This window comes from Melopsittacus undulatus, chromosome 8, assembly GCF_012275295.1.
Source record: "Melopsittacus undulatus isolate bMelUnd1 chromosome 8, bMelUnd1.mat.Z, whole genome shotgun sequence".
NCBI classification, from domain to species: Eukaryota; Metazoa; Chordata; class Aves; order Psittaciformes; family Psittaculidae; genus Melopsittacus; species Melopsittacus undulatus.
Window position 1 is genome coordinate 52,227,529 of NC_047534.1, and position 24,505 is coordinate 52,252,033.

The 24,505-nt window shown below is 43.9% G+C and overlaps 1 protein-coding gene across 2 annotated transcripts in view; it reads right to left on the minus strand.

Annotated features, from left to right (window-relative positions):
- AGAP1 (ArfGAP with GTPase domain, ankyrin repeat and PH domain 1) overlaps positions 1–24,505 on the minus strand; it is a 316,234-nt gene that overhangs the window by 151,760 nt on the left and 139,969 nt on the right. For both annotated transcript variants that reach the window (XM_034065690.1, XM_034065689.1), the window contains exons 8-9: positions 15,127–15,282; positions 10,225–10,317 (exon numbers count right to left, since the gene is read on the minus strand). In XM_034065690.1, coding sequence (XP_033921581.1) covers positions 10,225–10,317; positions 15,127–15,282 — 249 coding nt within the window. The remainder of the gene's footprint in view (positions 1–10,224; positions 10,318–15,126; positions 15,283–24,505) is intronic.

Consider the following 24,505-nt stretch of genomic DNA (forward strand, 5'->3'; position numbering starts at 1 on the left):
TGCAAAAAAAAAGACAACCCAAGATTTGATTTGATTTTTGGGTTAGCAATTGCACTACTGAATTATTCCCTTTAAATTCAAAATACTGAAGGGCCAACATTAGGCCTGGCTGCTGAGACTGCTCTAAAGGTTCTTACTGCAGGCAGAAGGGTTTTGGAGAACTGAAGTAGGATGAAAGAAAACACCACCTGGACAAAGGTGCAAGGACTGCCATAGGAGGTCCTCTGATGACCAATAACAAAGCAGTTTATAGGCAGAGTACCCACATTTTAAAGACTCCCTGCTCTCCCCCTCCCTGCAATATCCCTTCTTCATCCCATTTACTCTCTTTAATGTGCCATTGCGACTTACACTCTGAATAAATGCTTGCTCATGTTGATAACTCCTAACAATGGCAATGCTTTTCTTAAGTACAAACAAACTAAGGAAAACCCCCTAAAACAAAAGAGCCTCCAAGGATGCTGGAGAGGGACTCTTCATCGGGGACTGCAGCAATAGGACAAGGGGTGATGGGTTCAAACTGAAACAGGGGAAGTTCAGGTTGGATACAAGGCAGAAGCTGTTCCCTGTGAGGGTGCTGAGGCGCTGGCACAGGGTGCCCAGAGAAGCTGTGGCTGCCCCATCCCTGGCAGTGTTCAAGGCCAGGTTGGACACAGGGGTTTGGAGCAAGCTGCTCCAGTGGATGGTGTCTCTGCCCATGGCAGGGGTTGGAACTGGGTGAGCTTTAGGGTCCCTTCCCTCCCAAACCATTCTGTGAATGTATGATATTGGACCAACAGGATCAAATCAAATACCAATCAAACCCTGTTTCAGCTTCACATGTAATTACCACACAATTAAAAGGTAGCGAAAGACTGATGAAAACATTTCAAATGCCCCAAGTTTGCCTCATTCAAAAGATCAGCTAAAGGGCTTCCAGTGCGTGCTGTTCAGTTTACTCTTTTGATTGCTTTACCACTATGTAAATCAATTTGTTAATGTTCCTTACAAAATGCATGAGCCAGTTATACTGACAAACACACAAAGCTCATTCGTAATTAGCAGTTAATTAGTAAGAAGGAACAGATGCTGTTAGAGTTTCAGCAGGCGAACAGGTTCTGTAAACAATGCTTATAAATCTAAATGAATTTATTAACTGCAATGCAACTGTCACCGTTTTGCTGGCAACCATACAAATATGGTGGAATCCCCAAAACATCTTGACTACATATTAATAATCATCGTGTCAACCCAAGTCTAGCAGGCAGTCTCACTTGCTAACTGTCATAAGCTTTCTACTTAATCTTCTTATGTCACTTCTCCAGCCTAATTTCCCATGCCCTCAGAGGAAGAGCTCCAGTCTCCCAGGTTAGCCCAGATGCACAAGGACTCTCATCCGATCCACAGCAACCCCCTGAAATAAGGGCAATGTTTGTCTTGCACCAATACCTATAAACTGAAACCAAGAAAGACTACGAACAGCTTGGAAAGCACATCTTGCTCACAAGGAGTTTGTGGTGACCTTCTTTATAATGACTATTGCTCAACAAGATATCACAACTATGAAGGCATCTGCAAATCTGATCCATTAAAAATAACTAAATGTCAATTATTTTGATATATATATACATATATACACACATATATATGACAAAGGGAATGGCTTTAACCTGCCAGAACAGGGGAGACTGAGCTGAGCTCTTAGGCAGAAGCTGTTCCCTGTGAGGGTGCTGAGGCGCTGTCAAAAGGTGCCCAGAGAAGCTGTGGCTACCCCATCCCTGGCAGTGTTCAAGGCCAGGTTGGACACAGGGGCTTGGAGCAGCTGCTCCAGTGGAAGGTGTCCCTGCCTGTGGCAGGGGTTGGAACTGGATGAGCTTTAAGCTCCCTTCCAACACAAACCAGCCTCAGACTCTATGATCGCTACTCTCCCTTGTAAGCATTTGCTAGATGCAACTATTCAAGACGTGTCTAGAAACAAGCACCTTGAGTTAAAGACTTCTGGCAAGGGGCCAGTACTTAGCCTAAGGGTAACAGTGAAGATAACCTTAGTGACCTCACTGCTGTCAATCTCTGCATGCCACACTGAGATGCCACCTTGATGTATTATATCATCTCAGCACTGGAAAAGCATAATACATTTGTTAAAATCATATTATGGCTTTCTCTTTATTGATGTTCTCTTTTATACCTACATTGCTCTTGATCATTGCCTCCTCTACCCCAAAGTATTCTGATACTTCTTCAGTGAGTTCTGTACTTGATTTCCATGTGGTCTCCAGGATTTGCAACACTCCAGCACACAGAGCAGCATGAGAACACTCCAAGTGTATGAAGCTCTCCAAAGCTTCACAGGAGAGGCTGCTTGGTTTGCTTCCTGCAGGCTCCAGTCCTCCAGCTTCTCTGGGCACCCTGTGCCAGCACCTCAGGACCCTCACAGGGAACAGCTTCTGCCTAAGAGCTCAGCTCAGTCTCCCCTGTTCTGGCAGGTTAAAGCCATTCCCCTTGGCCTGTCCCTACAGGCCCTTGTCCAAAGACTCTCTCCAGGTTTTCTGTAGCCCCTTTAGGCACTAGAAGGCTGCTCAGAGAGGTATAAATTCAAGTAAGCTTCTTGAAACTGCAGAAAGCCAATTAAATCCAGGAACTTTTTAATGCCATTTTATTCCAAATACTTAACACTACTGCTTTCCTTGGGATGGCATCTGAATATAATCACAGAAAAACCACACAAAACCAACTTCCACAGTCAAATTAAACATTATTCCAGGCAGGCACATGGAGCTATTGCCATTCCTCTGATGTAAGGGCACATTTGATCTAATTGGAAAAAATATTTCAAGTGCACTGGGAATAGTCACTGTTAACTGAATGCAACAACGAAACAGGAAAAAAGAGCATGCAGACCCCAGGGAATTACCAAATCAATTAACAACTAATTCAGGAACTAATTTCTGCATTGCCTCTTAGCACAAAACTGTATCTTTAATTTCTCCTGCAATAAGCATCACCATGATAGTCCTAACACACTCTGACGCTTCAAATGAGTTTACAAGTATCTCTTTTTGATTGGCTATATAACATTATTTCTTCACAGTTCAATGCAACCACAGCCAAGTGCTCTGGAATATTTAATTATACTGGTAGCTACCAGTTAACAATTTACAGAAGCACAGTGAGTACAAAACATTTTATAACTAGTAATCAGCTAATTAAAACCGCAGCAAAATGTGTATGTTCTGATTGTAAACACTTGCAGAGGAATTACACACAAGATTTCAGCACTAAGAGTATTTGGCTAAAAACCCTACCCTCGTGTTTGTACAAGCAGATCTGGATACTGATTACTGTGATTAGGCACAAGTGTGACAGCGGAAATTATACCTTACACCAGTTAGACATAAATACAAGCTATGTCATCTGCCCGTGCCTGTAAATCACATCATTCCTCAGTTTTGGAGAGCCACTCTCTGGAGACACCAACACCAGCTTGCAAACAACTATATTGAAGCCCACATGAGCATCAATAAATGAAAACCATAGTAGAAGCATTTTGGTGAATGCTTTGGTGTGGAAGATGGAGCAGAAGCAGCAACACAGTGGTTTGGGGCTCTTTGTCAGTAAGCCTTCCCCAAGCACCTTCCACTAGAGCAGATCCATCCAACCCAGCCCTGAACACTGCCAGGGATGGGGCAGCCACAACTGCTCTGGGTAACCTGTGCCCAGAAGCCATAGGATAAGCCCTAGTGCTCAGCAATGGGTCACAGAGCCTACTAATGTACTAGTTGTAGCACCGTGTGTCCATCCTGCTCTTCCTGTATCATGTTTTCACCCTGTCAAGTCAGATGAATTAAGCAAAAATAGATGCTACAATGGTTGCCTGTATGTTCTCTCTTTTTGTAGACTCAAAGTAAACACTTATATACAGGAAAGCTGCTGCAAAAAAACATGTATTGTTTATGAGGATGGTGGGTCTCAGCTCTGACACTTGCCTGAAGCATTCCAGTGCTCTTCTGCTAGTGAGGATGACTGAGGACAGCACTTTGACTGACTAGACGTGGCAGACAATCACTTCTCAAACCCCATTTCCAAGACAGTGCCATACTTGCTGCAGTGCTCTAGCAGCTGTACAGACAGCCCTGGGTATCTTAGGGGAAAATACATTTCGGGTAGGATGTTCCTTCTGGTTCAATGGGAAGCGTTGTGTGTCATTCCACACAAGTAATGTGCAACCAGCACTGCACACAAACACCCAGCTGGAGTTAAGGATTAACAAAAGACAAGAAGGTTAGGAAGGAAAACAGCACTGGTCAAGGAGAGGCAGGACTGACCTGCATCTGTAAGGAACTGAAGAGAAGGAAGCTGAGGGGCACAGAGCATTAGGTACCCAGGTCAGACAGATAATGGAGCAAAGCCCATTAAAATCCAACTTAACCTTTAACACCCCTCTTTTGGAAATGGAGCAATGAAGACTGATAGCTACAGTCCCAACTATTTGGGCTAAAGGGCTGCAACAAGACAACTTGGAGAGGGACTTTTTACAAGGAGTTGCAGGGACAGGACAAGGGGAATAGATTTAAGCTGACAAAGGGAAGACAGATTAGATGTTAGAAATAAATCCTTCAGTATGAGGGTGCTGAGGCGCTGGCACAGGGTGCCAAGAGAAGCTGTGGCTGCCCCATCCCTGGCAGTATTCAAGGCCAGGTTGGACACAGGGGCTTGGAGCACTCTGCTCCAGTGGAAGGGGTCCCTGCCTGTGGTAGATGATCTTTAAGGTCCTTTCCAACTCAAACCGTTCTAGGATCCTATGAGTCTATGAGCGCTGGAAATGTAGTGATCAGAACTAAGGGAAGAAGTGCAAATGAATAGTCTAAACTTGATGGAAGGAAGGGAAATGGTCAGTACCAGAAGATCCTGTTTCACCTCCCAGCTCTCCTCACCCTCCACAGCACAGAATGCCACTGCAAGGCATTCATTGCTCAGGCTGCAAGAAGGCTGCTGCTCGAGTTTCCTAGCAAAGCCTCTACCAGACAAATATACCAGGAGTGACTGCTAAGACCAAGTCTAACAAAAGCAAAGTTTGATATAAACTACATTGAAACCCTTTCTGGTTTCAGGGCCATGCTGCTATTGGCAAGCTCAGAGCATGTATGGGAGAGTAGGTTGGGAAAAAACATCAGGGAGAAATAAAGCAATTCCCAGTTTCACAGATTCCTTCCACAGAGCAGTGCACAGCCAACGTATGAGGAGCTCACTAGCAAAAAACCTTAATGAAATAAAAAGTTTGGATCCTCATCTTCAAAACAGCCTAAAAAAGATTTTCCCCTGAATTTTGGACAAATTGCTTCAGTTATTCTTCTAAGGCTGGAGCACTTGGGAAAGGATGGAAAATAGACACTGCAGTTGTTGGTTTGGAACACAAGAAGTTAAGTAAAGCCTAAGTAAGACGTTCGACTTTCTCCATTACTACAACCCTTTGCACACAGAGAAAGGTTTTGAAGTTCACCTTTGCAAGTCATGGATGGCAAGTTTTTCACTAAGCCATCAGCGTAACATTAACCAGAACGTTTCTCTTCAATCCATTTTGCTCTTCCTAAAGGATGCAGGAATTTGGGGCTGCATGAGGTGCAGCACCTCTCGGGGTAAGCCAAAGGGGCTGAGGCAAGCTGGCACTATGTATTTTGACCAGTCACTGGTAAAGGAAGAGTCAAGGTTAGTGAGTTGGGGCTGTATCATCATATGAGCATCCGTGATGGAGTGCGAATGGCAAACAGAAGAGGGTCTGAAAGCTGAAAGTCAAGGCCGGCTCCTATGTATTTATTTACACTCTAACGGGGGGAGGATGGGGAGAGGAGAGGAAAATAAATAATAAAAGAAGGAGCACACAGCTGCCACCCCAACCCCAGACCTCCCATCTGCCACCCACGATTTGCATGTCACCTTCTCCAGGCTCATTTGTACTTCATTAACTGCCATTGACTTAACAAGATTTATGCAAATGACACCATAGGAGCTCGCTAACTCCCACTGCAATCAAGTGATTATGTATGTACAATTCTCCACAGCAATGAAAAATTAATACATGACAAGCCCCCTCACCGCTGAGCTGAGCTTCTTGCTTTTATTTTTCTTGTTGTGCTTTTCTTCATTTGAATATGCCCTACTGATAAAGCTTTGGCAAGAGGGCAGCAAGCAAAGTCAGCTTCCCCGACCGCTACAGCCCCTAACCTCATCCATGAAACCACATCAACCTCAACCCTACGGCCTAATCCATGCTGCAAAATGCTTGCTCAGACTACCAGGAGCAAGTCTTCCTGGTCTGAGGAAGTGGTTTTGAACAGAGGAAACTCCAAACAGACTGAGGTACCCATGCAAAGTTGGCTTTAAGTGGTATTAGCAATGCTAAAGGAAACAGCTTCAGGAGTTTCAGTTTAAGCACCTCTTTCTCAGATGTACAGAACTTTGTTATTTTAACTTCGGGCTAACACTGCTCCAGACATTTTCTGTCTCTATTTGATCAGGAGAAGATATTTAAATAGTGAGACTTTTCCTTTGACTATGGCATTGCAGACCTCAGAGGATGCTAAAAGCACTGTTGGCCTACAAGAAACCTGGAGAGGGGCTTGGGACAAGGGCCTGTAGGGACAAGACAAGGGGAATGGCTTGAACCTGCCAGAACAGGGGAGACTGAGATGAGCTCTTAGGCAGAAGCTGTTCCCTGTGAGGGTGCTGAGGCGCTGGCACAGGGTGCCCAGAGAAGCTGTGGCTGCCCCATCCCTGGCAGTGTTCAAGGCCAGGTTGGACATAGGGGCTTGGAGCAGCTGCTCCAGTGGAAGGTGTCCCTGCCTGTGGCAGGGGTTGGAGCTGGATGAGCTTTAAGGTCCCTTCCAACCCAAACCATTCCATGATTCTGTGATTTAAGGTGTGCTGATCCCACTGTGCATGCAGAAGGTGTTTGTGCCTCCCTGGAAAACTGCCCTTCCCAAAACCCCACTCAACAGTATTATGGCAGAATTGTTGGATTTTGAAAACATTCCTGATTTTTTTTCTGCCTACATTCTGGGTTTCTGCTGGGAGCAAGCTTTGTCAGAACAGTTTTATGTGGCTTAGCCCAATAAAACCCATTTAGCACGGCAGTGAAACGTGATTTTTAACATTTCGAAAGGACAGAAAGAGTAAGAACATTAACTCTTTGACCAGCTTGCCTTGCATTATGGATGTAGCTCTGAAGGAGCAAGGTGTATCCTTAAAAGGAAATAGGCCATTTCACAGTTTTCCCAATTTCACAGCATCCCAGAGTGGTCTGGGTTGCTATTTGCTGTTTTGTAGTGACACCGGTTTTCAGCTTAGAACACAAAATCCACTGTATTTGAGCTTCAACCATCACTTATGGTTTGTCTGGGGTTTTGTCTCGGGGGGTGGGACGAGGCAGTGTCAATCTGATTATAAGTTCAACCAACACAACTGAAGCACTTATCTACAAGTATGAGTTTGGACTTCTGCCTTGCACCAGAAGCACTCCCTTGCCAGCAGCCCTTATGAAGTGTTGCTGGCAGGCACATGGAGTGAGAATCCACAGGGAATAAAACAATGCACTGACACAGTGAGGAGTAAACAGGCCTCGTCACTCCATGCTTATGAAGATGTCCTAAAGACATAATAGAAGAATGAGTACTCCAGTAGCATGGGGCAGGGCAGTGAAGTGACTTCCAGGCTAACAGGACAACAACCACTGGAAAACGTGCTGACAGAAAGATCAAAAGGAAGCATCATTTAATGGTACCATGATGCTGGAGAGGGGCTCTTTGCCAGGGACTGTAGCAATAGGACAAGAGGTGATGGGTTCAAACTGAAACAGGGGAAGTTCAGGTTGGTGATAATGCAGAAGCTCTTCTCTATGAGGGTGCTCAAGGCAGTGGTGGAGTCACTGTCCCTGGATGTATTTAAAAGAGCACTTATGGGGACAGTTTAGTGGTGCACTGGGCAACTGTAGGTTTACAATTGGACTTGATGATCTTGAAGGTCTTTTCCAACCTGTCAATTCTGTGACCCCCTGGCCATCTGTCACAGAAAGATCTCACTGTAGAAGGGGCTTCTCACTGGAAGAAGCACAGCAACATGACAGCCTACAATTCTTAGGTCAAGAAGTTCCTTTTCACAGTTAAGGCATAAAAGAGCTCATCTCAGTCTCCCCTCTTCTGGCAGGTTCAAGCCATTCCCCTTGGCCTGTCCCTATAGGCCAATGTCCAAAGCCCCTCTCCAGGTTTCTTGCAGCCCCTTTAGGCACTGGAGCTGCTCTAAGGTCTCCCTGAAGACTGTCCACAAAGCAGAAAACCCGCAAACTCCATAATCCTTTCTCCTGACACACAAGTATAATGTGAAACACCACTGAGAGCAGCCATGCTACAGCACTGTGCACTATGCACTCTCCCCTCTTCTAGCACCTACGAAGTCTTGGTGAATAGGATGTATCTGCTGGCCTCAGACCTGCTTCAAATATTTGCTTCCAATTCCCTGTAAATGACAAAATGCAATCACCATAATTGGGAATAATAACAAGAAGTCCACCAAGTAGGGCTTGCAGGGGGAATTCTTCAATACAGACATTCAAGAGACTGGAAGGGGTGTTTCATTACAGCGTGGAATAGTGCAATCACACTTAAAGCGCTTCTCTTGCAATGCTCTTCCACCAAGTGCGTGTTTAATCAGATTAATTTCATACAACAGCATTTCAGAAAAGAACAGCATGGATGCCTTGAATAAATATTGACAAGTGTAATCCTCAGGTTTTCATTCTCAGCTGCGTTCACAGACACTTTTGTTTAATTACCATTACCCAAAAGAGTTCCAGCCGGTCTAACCCATCTCGTACCATACAAAAGCTGGAGGAAAAAAAAAGCCTGTAGCCTGTTTTAAATGCCTGGAATCTCCTCCCCTGAACGCAGAGCCAAATCCTGAGCTGCTCTGCTTTCAAACTGCTCTGCTCAATTGCAGTGTGGTTGATTAAAATTTGCCTACTAGAGATTCAGAGGCATGACAGCACTTCTGCTGCCTGATGGTCCCTAAAGGTCTTTGTAACTGCCTTTAATAAGGAAAAATCACTGCAAACAGGTCTCTCCCTCACCCCCCCAAAAGAAATAAAACCCCAAAACACACAAACCCAGCCCCAAATAGGAGACCGAGGGCTTGAAGGTAAGATGAAGCATGGACTGCAGAGGCAAGTGACCCCCTGAAGGGTAAGAAAGCCACCAAAAGAAACAGGAAACAACCACATGAGAAGAAAATAAGCTCCCATCCCTCAGCACTTTTGCTGTCTCCAGCAAAGTAGCTCACATGAAAGTAAACCCTTGCAAACACCGTCCCAGAAGCTGTCTGTGAAGCACCCCATACAAATGTTTAGCGTGGTGTTTTAAACCCTGTGATTGCAGTGTAATGTGATTTGAGAAGGAAAATGATCTCATTCACTCCAATCCTTCACGTCAGATGCCAGCATTGCTTTTGCCTTTCAGAAGAGTGTTCACAACTCCAATTTAGCATTGAGTTTCCGGGCTAATGAAAGTGCATCCAGGCTAGTAAACCAGACCAAAACAAATCCTCGAATTCAAGTCCTGTTGTGTAATGAGGAAGTTTAATTAAGGCCACACATTACAGCTGTAAACGTTCTCTTATATAATAAGGTCTAAATGAAACTGAACCTAATCAAAGTTACAATTCCTTCATTAGCAAATTACAAACAAGAGCGCACAGCTGACACACCGGCTCTGATTATCACAACTAATTGCCTCGTTGTTACAAACCAGCCTGAAACTGTGTTCAGATGTCCGTCTGCAGTAGCAAATTAGGGCCACATCAGGCTATTTCTGCGATCACAAGGGGCTCTTGTAGAGCGATCTGATTTACCCTGCCGACTGGCAGCACAGGGCCCAATCAAAGCCCCCTCTACAAAGGCCGCTTTGAAGCCAGCACAGCCTAGAAACCCGCTCCATATGCAGGCCGGCAGACTGCACTTCATTAGGCCTGTTGTCACATTTTCCCTCTTCTTATTCTAATGATCCTATTTTAATACACATAGGAACCTCTCCTAATTGATGTCAAGTGAGTGACTTCCACATTCATCACCGGAGCACATCAAACACGTCTTGGCGCACGGGCCGCCATCAGAGTGTTTAAGACCCGAGGTGTGTCTCCAACTATGGAAAGCAGGGGGAAAAAAATAAAGAGGAAGTAAAAAAAGAAGTATTTCGGCATTACCTGTTTAATTGGGATTGCGCGACCGCTTCCAATGCTATCTGTTCTGCTCTCCAGGACCTTCTTCTCTTTGTCTGGGTCACTCCCTTTCCGAGACTGCAGAGCAAAAAGAAAGTTTATGCTCCATTAAATGCAGCACTTCATAGAGAAGACTTCCCCCCCCCAACCTTTTTTCCTTTAAGCAATTAAAACCAGAAGTATTCTGACACATAAATACAGTCCCAAAGGCCACGAGTTAGAACCTACGGAAGTACGCAACCTTCCTAAAACCCCAATGCTCAAACCTGCCCGTCGTGTTCAATGATGCGCTAGTTTGAAATGGTGTTTGGGTTTAAGCAGTTCACACTGCCCGAAGATCCAGCAGATCACAGAACGTGTTTCTGAAGTTTCCAATCATAGCTCCAACAGGAAAGCTCCAGCTTCTCATTAAAAAGGGTGATACATACATGCATACATTTAACTTGCATCTACGTGGGGTTTAGAAATGCTATCGACGACTTAGCAGTGTGATTTTATGATGCTGGTTTTGATCCTAGCAACTTTAACTTGTTATTTTTGTCTACTTTTGGATGCTTAGAAAGTTGGAATTGCAAGAAAAGGGAGTGACTGATGCTGACAAAAAGTTACCGAACACAATGAAGAAAAATCAGCATGAGGAAAATGTAACCAGTGTTGAAAACTTGAATTGCCTCATCTTGGCTATGTATAACGCTAGAGCTGCCCTAGGAATAAGGTCACGTTGCTTAGTTCATCCATAAAGTTAGCTGGGAATGTTAGGGTGCGATCCAGATTCCAGTCGGATATTGTGAAAGAATGCCCGAGCATAATGATTTTGACAGATTTATTTTATTACAAAAAGAAGACCCGAGAGTCATCCTCCTTAATAACTGAACTGACAAGTGACAACTTCACTCCATTACTTTTCAATAGGAACATTACTCACACAATATTGGAAATGGGAAAACATTTTCATGTGCTTTTCAAATCAGAGATGATATATGAAAGGAATACATTGGTGGTGTCCAGTACCACAATGGGAAGTTAATGAAAACCAGGGAGACACAAGATCCTGCTTTTCATATTCAGCGGAAAGAGAGGTTTGAAAGACACCGGAATCGGGAGAACAGTGAGGATTGGGAATAACTAACACTCATTTTCCATATTATACGAAATAAGGGAAGGAAGAAAAAATCCCCAAAGCAGTTGCCTTTGGGCATGAGAGGAGGGAAAGGGAGGGAGAAAAACCCATGAAGGAGGACTTTAAGAAGCACCATTCTAAGCAACACATTTACCCAGCAGGGATCCCGTGCTGCTTTCCCCGCTCCGCCGGGAACAGGCTCCTATCAGTAGTTACTATGGTTCGGGGCTATGGAATGACATGCCGGGGAATTAAACAAAGAATAAATGAAAGAAAGCAAAACAAGTGGGAGGGGTGAAATCCACTCTTCAGGATAACTATTGTTCCTCGTCCTTCAAGCCACATTTCTGAATCTGAAAGTGCCACTTCCCAATAATACGAGGGAAAACAATGCTTCAATGGTGCGAAGTGCCCGTCAGTGACATCTTAAAGGAACTCACTGAAGGTACCAAATCCTTGGGAGGGAAGTTGTCAACCTGAATGTTTCTCTTTTACTATTTGGCTTTTCACAAGGAAGGATCCTGCCTCTGAAAAGCAAACTCGAGATTCACGCACTCTTCATGTTTAGTTTTAAACCATCACATCTTCCGGTTCCATACAAGTAACTGCATCTGGGGAGAAGCCACTGCACGCAGAAGAGAAATACCTATGTGTAAAACACTGTCAAATGCCAAAAGTAAAGAAATGTAGCTATTTCTGTCAGGCAGGTTCTATTCTAGCTGCCTGCAATCACAGAACACATAACATTTTCAAGGGGAGAATCTTAGTTAGTTCCACTATTTACAAAGATTAACTGCACACTTAAATAGAGATACATTCTGATCTTTTATGCTTTTATACCTATGGCACATACAATGCACTTTACATCCAAAAGCATATAATAAAATATACTCTAAACCATACTGGACAACATTTTCTAGGACTTTTTCTAATGTCACATCTATACATTAAGTAGTTTTATTTAAAACTTAATTCAAGCAAACAAGCCCAAAAAAATCCAAACACCTGCATAAACATAATTTGTCTCATTTCCTCTTTGCCCCAGAAGTCATACAAAGACTGAAAACATAGAACCTTACCCAATTTATGGCTGGGAAACAAGATTTAGTCCCAGAAGGATAGAGAATCCAGTCCTGACAGCCCCAGAGGTGAGGAAACCCATCTCTACCAGTGGAAACCGAGACCGAGTTCATCTGAACTTCTTTCTAAGTCATGCTTACATTTCACACTCATATAACACAGATAACACTGAATATGGGAAAGGAGATGTGTTTAACTGTGCCACAAGTGCATCCATCCCATACTGGATTGTTCACAGAGTTACAATCAGTTATTTGCTGAAGTGGGCCTCCTGGACCACATCTCCCCTATGCTATACACTATTATTTAGTTGTCCCTGTTATTACACTGCACAAAACAAAGGACCTTCACCCTTCTGCTAATATACGATCTATTTTATCACCTAACTACAAAGTCAGCTATTGCATCAACAGCTTTACAGCAAATATTGATATTCAAAGTCAGAAAGATCAGATACAGCATTTAATGCACTTAAACATGAACATGCTGCAAATTCTTGAGCCTATTCCCACTCCAAAGCTGTAATCGATTTAAAAACAATCAGATCTGTTTTCTCCTTAAGCCAATTTTCTTCCGACACTAAAAGATCTTCATGTAGGAAACTAAAGCTATTACCTATGCTAGATCACAAGGGGTAATTTGCAATTAAACAGAAAGAGATTTGCTTCTGGAAGTGATAAAGGAGTAAGTAACAGGCTAGGAGAGAAGCACAGCAAGAAACCCAGAGCTGAACACTAAAATATTTTGATGACACACTCTGTTTGTAGCTAGACAGAAAATGCTGGTCATCTCTTTATTCAGTTAAAGCACTCCAGGTTAAAACTTGGCTTACGTGGCATGAAACCCAGGGTACAACAGGATCACTATTAAATACAACAGGATGCGGATTACAGGGCAAGGCATTACACAGCATTCAATATGCCCAGGTCTTAGAAACAGAACTAATTCTGAAGAGTCAAATTATCCTTTTCTTTTTCCATAGGACTTGTTTCCCCCCCAATTTCCCCCTGGTTATGAGACATTAAGACAATGACCAGCATCCTCCCATTGTAGTAAATTGTTTCTCACTGCGCTATTAATCATCAGAAAGCAGAGCTTTAGCCTATTTGCTTATAGCAAACGCAGCCGAGTTCATCATCTTCTCAAACCTTTGCTGGAGATGGGTACGTATTTTCTCCATTCACTTTCCCAAATTTACAGTTACTCCAATGTAAACCATCCCGTTTCCCAAAGGTCAACAACATCCACGCATCCTTAGTGTATTTTCTGCATCCTTCAGACCAGGCTGGGTCGGTGAATGCTTTTGCCGGATGCTGGAGCATCTCGGCTGGATTTCCAGAGGTAAGACTCTGCTGGCAGTTTCTGGGCTGACACTGACATCTAGTGGGGTTGGTAACTCCTGAGTATGCCTCGTCAGCAGTGAGTATTCTCACCACCAGCAAGAAATCCATGCGACTGCTATAAAATACTAGCATCAAAATGGGATACTTTTCCACATGCTGCTCATTTTTGCCTCTCTTATTGACATCTAGACATTTGCACCTAGAGACAAATACGTGGTTTGCATTCCTTTGTAGGAGTTTAAAAGATCTCATTCGAAATCAGAATACCACTGTGGGGATGGACACACGAAATGGGATCACTGGGACCTGTGCTGTGTCACTCAGCACTCCAAAACGAGGACAGAACTTTCTCCCTGCTGAAGGCTGAGAGGTCAGATTTTGTTTAGAACACAAGGAAATGGTTTTCCTGGTTTCGTCTGTGGTTCCCTGGATACAACCAAGGAGCAAGCCAGCTTTGGGAAGCAAACATGACATCCCCTTTGGAATGCAAACCCATAAATTCTTTATGAAGACAGGGAGGCTGTGACTTTCTGAGCACAACCAACACTTAGCTACAATCACCATAGGACTTCACGTGAGCCCACAGGGATTCTGTGCTTGCTATAAAACATATGAAGTGTCAAAAACCGCCTACAAAACCCCAATTACACACGTGCTACAATCCCAAGGCATTCAGCAAGACTCTAAACTCAAGAAATCATCACTCAAGGCGTCATTATCATCTCCCAAACTCTTTATGCATAATGAAGGCCTATCATAATGGACCACTCAAGCTTCTTATCTAGTACATTTTTCTGCCTCTCAATGAAGCAAAATCCAGACTGTTTGGGAAGAAAAAAGTCTCCATCATCTCTCTGAACCCTGGAAAATAAAAGTGAGTTGACACTGTAGAGTACTAAAAATAGCACAGGGTAATTATTTAGTGGGACAGCACGATATTCCCATGGTAAGCCTGGAGACTTCTCTACAAACACAGGAGACCTGAGTCAGCAGTGTTATGCAGTCTAAGGGCAGGACTGGGGAGCAGAAGTCTTTGGTTACTGCCAATCCAGGCAATCTAGACAGGTCTGAGAATTAAAGTCAGACAAAGACTTCAGAACTCACCCATGGATTCACTTGTTTTACTGCAATTCCCAATAGGATAACTTCATTTCATTTAGCTTCTGTTCAAGTCCTCAAACAGAACCACCCCATGGTTAATTCCGAGATGCTTTTGAGCCTACAAATCCATCCCAACATTCCTGTCTGGATGAGACCACCTCAACTCCATCGGGCTGAAGTTCAGGCCACCACCACAGGGCACTATGTATAATACAGCAAGAGTCTCTTCCTTGGCTCACTCACCGTGAAGAGGTTGGACCGGCGCTTGGACTGTTTACGGACAGGAGTTGGTGTGTTGGCAGTGGGAGGAACATCAATCCGTAGCTCCTTCTGGCTGGTGCTTGGAGTTGATGGGACAGAGGAGGAATAATCACTTAAACTCCCTCCTCCATTACTGGTCTGCAAGGATTAAAGTCAGTTTTAAACAGTGATACACTGCTTTCAAGAAATTACAATCCCCAGCTGTATCTTACTTAGTCCTGATACACAAGAACAGCAGCCTAGGCTCAGGAACACAGCGGGAATGCCCTACTGCCACCTTCCACACACTTCTGTTCTAAGCCCTTTCAATATATTCCTTGCCATTATGTTTTGAAAACAGAGCTAGTTCTGTTGCTATGGAATGTACAGTTTCATTCTACACAATATAACTTTGCTGGATACAAACCCTTTCATTTGGTGTATTAGTCTATGAGTAAGCAAAACATTGGGGAAAGTCTGTACAAAGTCTGTAAATTCTGCTTTTCTACTTCAGAATCCCAAATTCTACTTCAAACCTAAGAAAAAAAAGTATTTAGTGCCACAGAACTGCATAACTGGACTTGATCCTAATCTGAAGACACCAGTTCACTGAAGGGAATTCAATGTTGTAAAATGGCTACTAGAGGGAGAGATATTCTGCTAGTTCTGAGATGCTCAAGTCATTGGTACAGAGATCCATAACTTTAAAGGAAAACCTTCCAACTTATTCCAAGTAGCCAAAACTGTCAAGTTACATCATAGTCTTGAAAGAAATAACACACTTAGCCCATAAAGCAATTAATGAACTGAGGTAGCAAGTTCTAATAGCAGGAAGGGAGCCAAAAGGTGATGAACAACAAAGTCACTTTTTTCTTGTATTTAATTATTACTACACTTAACATAAATTAGTACTAAAAACATAAAAGAATGTGGAAGTAGTCTGGAAAGACAAAACAAGAGGTTTGGGTTTTTGTCCCTATGGATACAAGTATCCATACCTTTTGAGGATACAGAGGTAGTGACAGGACAAGGGGTGATGGGCTCAAACTGAAACAGAAGTTCAGGTTGGGTATAAGGAAGAAGGAAGGTTCAAGGGATGCATGGGGATGATGACAAGGGAATGGCTTGAACCTGCCAGAACAGGGGAGACTGAGCTGAGCTCTTAGGCAGAAGCTGTTCCCTGTGAGGGTGCTGAGGTGCTGGCACAGGGTGCCCAGAGAAGCTGTGGCTGCCCCATCCCTGGCAGTGTTTAAGGCCAAGTTGGACACGGGCTTGGAGCACCCTGCTCCAGTGGAAGGTGTCCCTGCCTGTGGCAGGGGTTGGAACTGGAGGAGCTTTAAGGCCCCTTCAACCCAAACCTGTCCATGGTTCTATGATTCTCAGATATAACACACATGCTGCTGGGGGAGTGGTGCAGGGCAAAGAAGGAAAGTTCTGCACGCTGTTGGTGAAAAGCTCACCAGAAGAGCAGCAGTGGGTGAAGGGTCTGGACAACAACCCCCACATAACTTATGGGGGGGGGGAGGGAGAGGGGCAGAATAAAGGTTTGTGATGCACAGAGAAGAGTGAAAGAACCGTTTTAGAACAGCTAGCTTTCCTAAAAGAAGGTAAGAGGGTATTCCCAGATGCCTGAGGAGGATTCTCCCATGACACTTAGGCTGTTGTTTGGTTTCATCTTAATTGCTGGGGGTAGGAATTCTGCAGATAGAGTTGATCAAAAGGAAAAGCACTCCAATGCCTACTCTTTATCATCGCTCCTACACATGCACAAAGCTGCCATACAAGCAGTTGTATGGACTAGAATCTCACGTTGCAAGCAGTCAAGATGAAAGCTCCAAAGGAGAACCAAGAACTGAACCCTTGGGTTCAGTTGTGACCACTCTGTCACTAGTTGTGACCAGTAGTGACCACTCTGCGATGACTGAACCAAACTGGGGTGGGGAAAATGAGGGAGAAGGAAATCTAAGGAAGCATCCACTAATGGGAAACAGCATGGAGCACATTGAAGATTGAACTATGCAGCTGCAAGGCTCACCCAAGAAGGTGACAATAAGTGATGAAGGTGGTGGAGAAAGGAAGATCACAACAGGGTTATGCTCCAAAACACTTAGAAGAAGCCTGTTCTACAGAAAGGAGAGGAACAAGGTTAGAAGATTCAGATGGACATTGATGACAGCATGTGAGAGGCTGCAGCTCTGTTCTGTTTCATAATATTGATCCAGCTGATAATGCACCAAAAGCTTTATTTTTTGAACTAAAATGAACACATTTCTAGCCTAAGTGCCTATTGCCCAGACAGAGCAGACACAGGATTCCCTAAACATTTACCCTTTCTAATCTTTCATCATCTCAGAGCATCATTTTAGACTTTCTGATGTGAGACACTTGCTCCTGGATTTTTAAGTGATTTATTTTCCAGGAATGAGTAACTCCTAGAGGAAAACATACACAGGTTGGGCATTCTAGTCCCCAAAGCCAAATAGGCTTAGTTATTTCTCTTCAGGCATACCAAATTCATTGGATTTCCACCTTTTTTTTGTTTCAAAACAGGCTGTATCAAATCACTGGTTGGATAATAAGTATGATCTGTTTCAAGGAAAGATTTCCAAGTGGAAAACTTCAAGGTTTCCACAGAATAAAAGCACAGCTTCCAACACCCAACAAGCTCCAACTTGTACTGAGGGTGCCACAAATTAGCAAAGGTATAAAACCCATATGGCTGCTCTGAAACACTTCCGTGGAGAGAACGGGTTTGACAAGAAGGAGCTCAGACGTGACTTCCAGGATACAGCAATACCAAATGCAACCAGACAGGCTATTCTTGGTAACACTTGAGCTTAATGCACTGCGCCGAAGGAAACAAAAGGTGGCGAGGGGTCCGTGTCAGGTTGGTTGCTTGCACCAAGTCTCAGGACCTTGCCACATTAAGACTGCAGAGATCAGGTTCCTGCCATTGGTATGCAAGCGCTTAATGAGAAGCTCACTGGAGTGAAGGACAGGATTTAGGACATGTGGCAATAACTGTAAGTCACAGAAAGTAATGTTTGTCTCAGCTGATGAATACAAGTCAGTGCATGTGAAGAACACTCTTCCTTACAGCACCTGTAACCCAGCATTAATCTAACATAAAACCAGTTGCTGGGTGTAGACATGGTCAAATCTGTGGCAATGAAAGCAATGAAATAAGCCCTTGAACACCCATTGGGACATGACACAGCTTAATGTTACCTTCTCAAACAAACCTTTCCACTGATCTGCTCTCGAGATCTGGCCATACCTGAGATGTCAGCATAAAGGGCCATTTCTGGGTCACTGCTTAACCAAAGCCATGGCACTAAGGACAGGGGTCTATCTAATGACTCTAGGGAAGGACACCATTAGCCTCAGTACAACCATTTACACAGATACACCCCTGTTTGGTTTTCTGGGGTGACAAACTGTCCCATCGTCATTAAGGCACCATGCCCATTCTCAAGCTTGTTTGGCTTGTGGACAGACACAGTACAACCTTGTCCTTCCTTCCTTCTAGAAGATACCGAGCCTGATGATGGTGATCAGTGTACTTCAACACACCCATAGGCCTTTCAATTTCAGGGAGATGCTATTACTAGAACACACCTTATGTGCATGGCCAATACTCCAGTTACAGAAAAGTATATACCTTGGGTATCTATACAGGCTTCCAGCTTTGTTGCTGCATAGATTGATGCTAAAACCCCTCAAGGTCATAGCAGCAAGCACCAATATAGCAGACTGCACTGTCACTAGACAACAACTCAGATGAAGCTATCAACCTGGCATAACTTGACCAAGCAGGTCCATTCAATGCAGCTACCTCAAAGGCAGTCACTGCCAATGAAAGCATTAAGGCATTAACCCCCATGGCACGGGTTGGAACTGAATGAGCTTTAAGGTCCCTTCCAACCCAAACCAGGCTGGGATTCTGTGATTCTAACAAGGTGGAAGAAAGCAGACAGACAAAAAAGCATCCAGAGAATGTGAAGACAACTTCTGAACAAACTAAGCTGGCACATTAAAATCATACCAATGTAATCACTAAGAACATATAAGTAGCCAATGATGTGACAACAGGCTGCAATAACACAGTGGCACAACTGGAAAACCTAAGAGATTATCAAGTCTGAGTGTGAAGTTTAAGAGGCCTTAGAAAGAACAAGGAGCCAATGGGCTTAACAAAAACTAACACAGGCACCTTACTGTGGTCCTGTGAAGATGAAGAAGGGAGGAAGACGTACACCAACAGATGCACTGAGTGTTACCATTGGAGTCCTGGAGAATGCTCTTCCAGATACACTTGTGTACTACACATGAATAAAGAGTTATACATATACATATATATATGCGTATTTAAAATAAATGTTAGAGATTACTTAAGACCTATAAATACAAGAGGTTTGTGATGTATGTTGCAATGGTGTAATTGTTTGCACTAATATATTGGTTTCCCCTCTCCTTTAGTCTGCATTTTGCAATTACATGAAAAAGAAGGAAAAAGCTGCTTCAGCAATATAGTCCCTTCTTTATTCAAGTGCCCAAAATATCACAACAGAATATTCCATCCCAAACAACCCCCACTATAAATAAGATAATTGTACCCTACCATTTAGTGCTTACCCATAATCAGGTCTCATATACAGTAAAATAATGGATGATCAAGCTGACTGCACTTTGCTTTTAATAGTTTAATTTACATATTTAGATAATCATGGTGTAGTAAAAACTTTATGGAGGCATGGTGCTAGCATAAATAATGCATCTCCACATACCTGCAGCAGGGAGGAGGGAGCAAGCTGGTGTGCTAGCACCGGTATGTGAACTGTACATTAAGCTTTGTACCTTTCTCAGGTATAATGCAGATCTCCCAAGTGAGTGACACTGCTGACCAGCAAATGTATTTCTTTGCAGTCCATGTGCATGATGACTTTGCAGGTGACTTGACACAGCATCACTTACTACTCAGGTAATATCAGTGTGGTGACTAAGATCTCTGTCATGGTGGAATACACGTGGCATAGGCACACATGGAAACATGGTGCCATTTTAATCCCTTCTTACAGCAGAACAAAGAGCTGAGTTCCAGGAAAGTGTGAAAATACACACAGACTACAGCTTTCAAGGGATTAAAGTCAGTGGCAAACAACCATTTAATTTTTACCTTCAAATTCATAGCCCACCAGTGAACTCACACGGCTGGGGACTGCCAGCTGGAATCTCCACATCAGAGAATAGAATCCCAGCCTGGTTTGTGCTTGAAGGGACATTAAAGCTCATCCAGTTCCAACCCCTGCCACAGGCAGGGACACCTTCCACTGGAGCAGGGTGCTCCAAGCCCCTGTGTCCAACCTGGCCTTGAGCACTGCCAGGGATGGGGCAGCCACAGCTTCTCTGGGCACCCTGTGCCAGTGCCTCAGCACCCTCACAGGGAACAGCTTCTGCCTTATCTCCAACCTGACCTTGCCCTGTTTCAGTCTGAACCCATCACCCCTTGTCCTATCGCTACAGTCCCTGATGAAGAGTCCCTGTCCAGCATTCTTGTTCAGACACTGGAAGCTGCTCTGAGGTCTCCATGCAGCCTTCTCTTCTCCAGGCTGAACAGCCTCAATGTTCTCTGCCTGTCTTTGTATGGGAGCTGCTCTATCATCCATTTGTCTGAGGAGAGGCCGAAGTCCTTCACACAAACATCAACTATAGGTGTCCTGCCATGGGGTTTGCAGATGTTTTACTGCAGTGTAAAGAGGCACAGCTCCAGATCAGGGTTACTTCAGACAGACTTGTGGTTCCCACTGAGCTCAGGTGGAATGTACCAAGGACCAACAACAGCGCCTACCAGAGCTGCCTTATGGTTTTGGAACAACATGACCTCCACTTTCAGGGTCTGGGCAGAGAAAAGAGCATTTCTGGATATTGGCACTATTCTTATAACTGAATAACAATGCCTTCCTGCTATGTCAAGTAGAAACGACAAGCAACTCCATTAGAGGAACAAGTTTAGGGACAAAGAATTCCTATGTGTTTTTGTGATGTAAGGATAACTCATGCCATTTTGAAATAAGGTTCTGTGTGGTCTACAAGCATATCATGCCTAGGAAGATCAGGAAGGGGCTGGTGGTAGGGGCAAAGGTGGGATAGAGATGGGGAGGACATGAGATACAGAGGGGGCTGGTCTATACTGCCCTGGTGTTCATCATTTCTTGTGGATCTTCAAAGCAGAAAGACCAAAATAGACCCAAAATGCCCTGTGTCCAATAAGAGGCTTTTAATAGACTTAAAACCACTGCTCCCTCTCAAAACAGCTCAGTCTATCTCTTGAAGGGTTCATTAAAATGAGAACGTGAGCTGTTAACTCAAGTACTTCCCAATGCATCAGCCAGATGAATTGTTTCCTAGCAGAATATAAGCAATATTGCACCATCCTTCTTGTTGGCACAGTATACAATAGCTCTGTCCATCATGAATCATGAATAATAACCCTGGATTTGAGAGTAAAATTCTTTGCATACATTCTGTGCTGCCCTAAAAGCCAATACATGTATATTACATACCTGCATCAAGGGCTGTTGGCTCTGGCTATGAAAGGGCTCTAAGTGAAACCCTCACCCTGACATACAAGCATTATAAAGTCAAGAGAAGAAAGCAGAAGCAGCACCATTAGGGTGCAAACACAAGTGGATTTTGTCATTGGAATAGGAAACATCTCATTCTGTGAAAGAGGTCTCTGGAAACAGAGTATATGAGCATTGATGTGTCTGAGAGCATCTTCTGTGAGGGGATGGTACCTGGGTATTCACCACCATGGACGATCGAACATGAGCACAGATACACATCCAAACACACAAACAAGTCTTTCACCATTTGAAAACTGGAAGCTATTGGGTGGAAAAGCTCTTCTTGGTATTAAGCCTTAGGATGTCCCCCAGGGTATGCAAAGGGCAGTGTGGGAAGGTGACATCTCTTTTCTGTTTCTCGTTTTTGTCTCTAAAACCTAAACTCTTGACTGCAGGGCCCGTCTGGAGAGTTTGCAGGAGTTAGATCATCAGGATGATCCAACAAGAGAAGGAACAATATGTCTCTTTATGTGAAGTGATCTGTGTAATCACTACTTCCAAAGGCCTTTGCTCCTGTGGCGAATGCAAGTGGCAGGGCACAGGAATGATAACATTTTTGATTCACGAAGGAAATCTTCAGTGAAACATCATTACGTCAAAAGAGATGCTCTAAAGGGCAAGACAGCAGCCAGTCTTCCAGCCAGGATCAGAGATGGCAAATCTTCCCCCAGATCACCTGAAACTTGGAATTGCAGTTGCAAAGTGCTTTTAAGTCTAGCATAAGGATTCAGCTTCCTTTCCTTAAATAAGGTCATACTGCCTTTAAGTGCAGCACAAAGGCAGTAAGACATGAAAAAGATTTATGGTCTGTACTTTTAGGCATGACATCAGTCTCAGAAGACAGACAATCTCTGACTGGGATTGCAATTGTCCCATTAGAGAATTACTCCAATTGGTAAAGGTGTAAGAACACGATTTCGTTTTTATTGAAACAGATTGTAGGGATCCTTACCACAAAAGCTGCCTTGTCTTGATTCTCCCAGACACTCCTTTATCACTGGCAAGAAGTTTGCTTTATAAACTGCTTATCTAGAATGTGGCTTTATAAACTGCTTATCTAGAATGTGGGTAGGAGACTGGTAAGAACCTAGATATGTGATGTTCTGCAGCAAACAAGCTTCATTAACAAGAAGGGTGACCATAACTGCTTTAAGACAAGGCAGAACATAGCAGCTTAGCAGCTGGCTAAGGTTGGATTGTACAAAGCATCACAAAGCATCTCTTTGGACTAAAGACCTGAAAAACTATGGTCATCCTACTTGTTTTCTCTGTGGTCTCGGCCTGCTGGCTGAGTAAATCAGGTCATCCTTGGATCCAAGAGTAAGGTCCATACTGGAAATGGTGCCATTTGTTCTCCAGATTTCTGTGACAGCATGTTTCCTCTTTCACCACTGAAGAGGACGGGTCTCAGATAGCCCCTAACAGCAGCGTAATTCCTCTCAGCCTGAAAGTGTGAACACGCACGACTGAGTGGAAGAAGCTGTTTGGAAGAAAAACATTCCACACAGAGGGTTAGTTCCAAGTGCCTGTGGGAATGAACTGCTCAGATACAGTGGCTGAGGAAACTTGGTCAATGTCAGATACGACAAGAAAGGGGAGAACATCTTCATATGAGGAACTTGTGCTTCCCCAGAAGGTGATGGGGTTCTTCAGAAGAGTAGTGCACCTCAGAAACAGGGGAGCTGAACTTCAGCATTTCCTTTGGGTGTGATCAGCAGAAGGGAGAGTAAGTCTGAGGTATCCACACTCAGCTCAAGGCAGAACATCTCACAGCAAAGAACTAAGACCAAACTGGCATCTGCATCTTTAGAGTAACCCGGTGGTGGGAGTTTCCACCAGGGCACAGAAGGACACCAGTCACTACAACCACAGGAAAACTACCTTCATCTTGTGGTATAAACCTGAACAAAGTGCTTTCAGAAGAGAGTAAGATGTCAAATTAAAGGGGAGGGGAGACAAGAAAACCTTTTTCCCCCAGGTAAAGCACTTCTTCAGTACACATTCTCAGTGTGGGAGAAAGGTCCACAGATAAAACCAAACCTCACACGGGTGGCTTGAGGCTGCAACAGAACCTTAGAAGACATTATTAGCATATTCTTGGGTTCAGATTGACAAACATGCCAGGAGAGCTGGTGGGCATCACACATTTGAGACATGAGGAACCCAGGCCACAGCCTGTAAGACTCACAGTAACTGCCCTACACAACCATGTGCTGAATGGGAGAGGACAGCAGGAACACAATCTGCCCGACTGCAAAGGTCTTGGAGCTGAATGACAGAGCTTACACACATCCTAACTGTGAGTGCACACAGAGATTAGCACTTGACACTGGGAAACAAAGACAGTGAGGGATGCAAGGGGAATACAGAGGGTGTATTAATGCATGTGGGTAACAACTCTGTGAGTTAGAAAAGTGCCGTATTAACCTTAGGTTCCCAAAAATACCATCAAGGCCACCAGACTTTCCTGTTATACATTAAGGCAGCATTTTGTTTTCACGCATAGGATCTACAAGATACATATTGCTATGTCATTAAAGGGGAATCATTTCAATTGAGCATGACAAGAGACAGGCAATTACAACTGCGCACAGCGCTCACAAATGTGCAGTTCTAGCGTGCTAACCACTGAGATACACCAGCTATTAGCACTCAGCACACAACTGAATGAGAAAAAGAACCAAAACCATAGTGAGGTAATTGTAAAACCCAGCACAGCAAATCCTACTATAGCAACAATTGGTCTACTCAGAGCA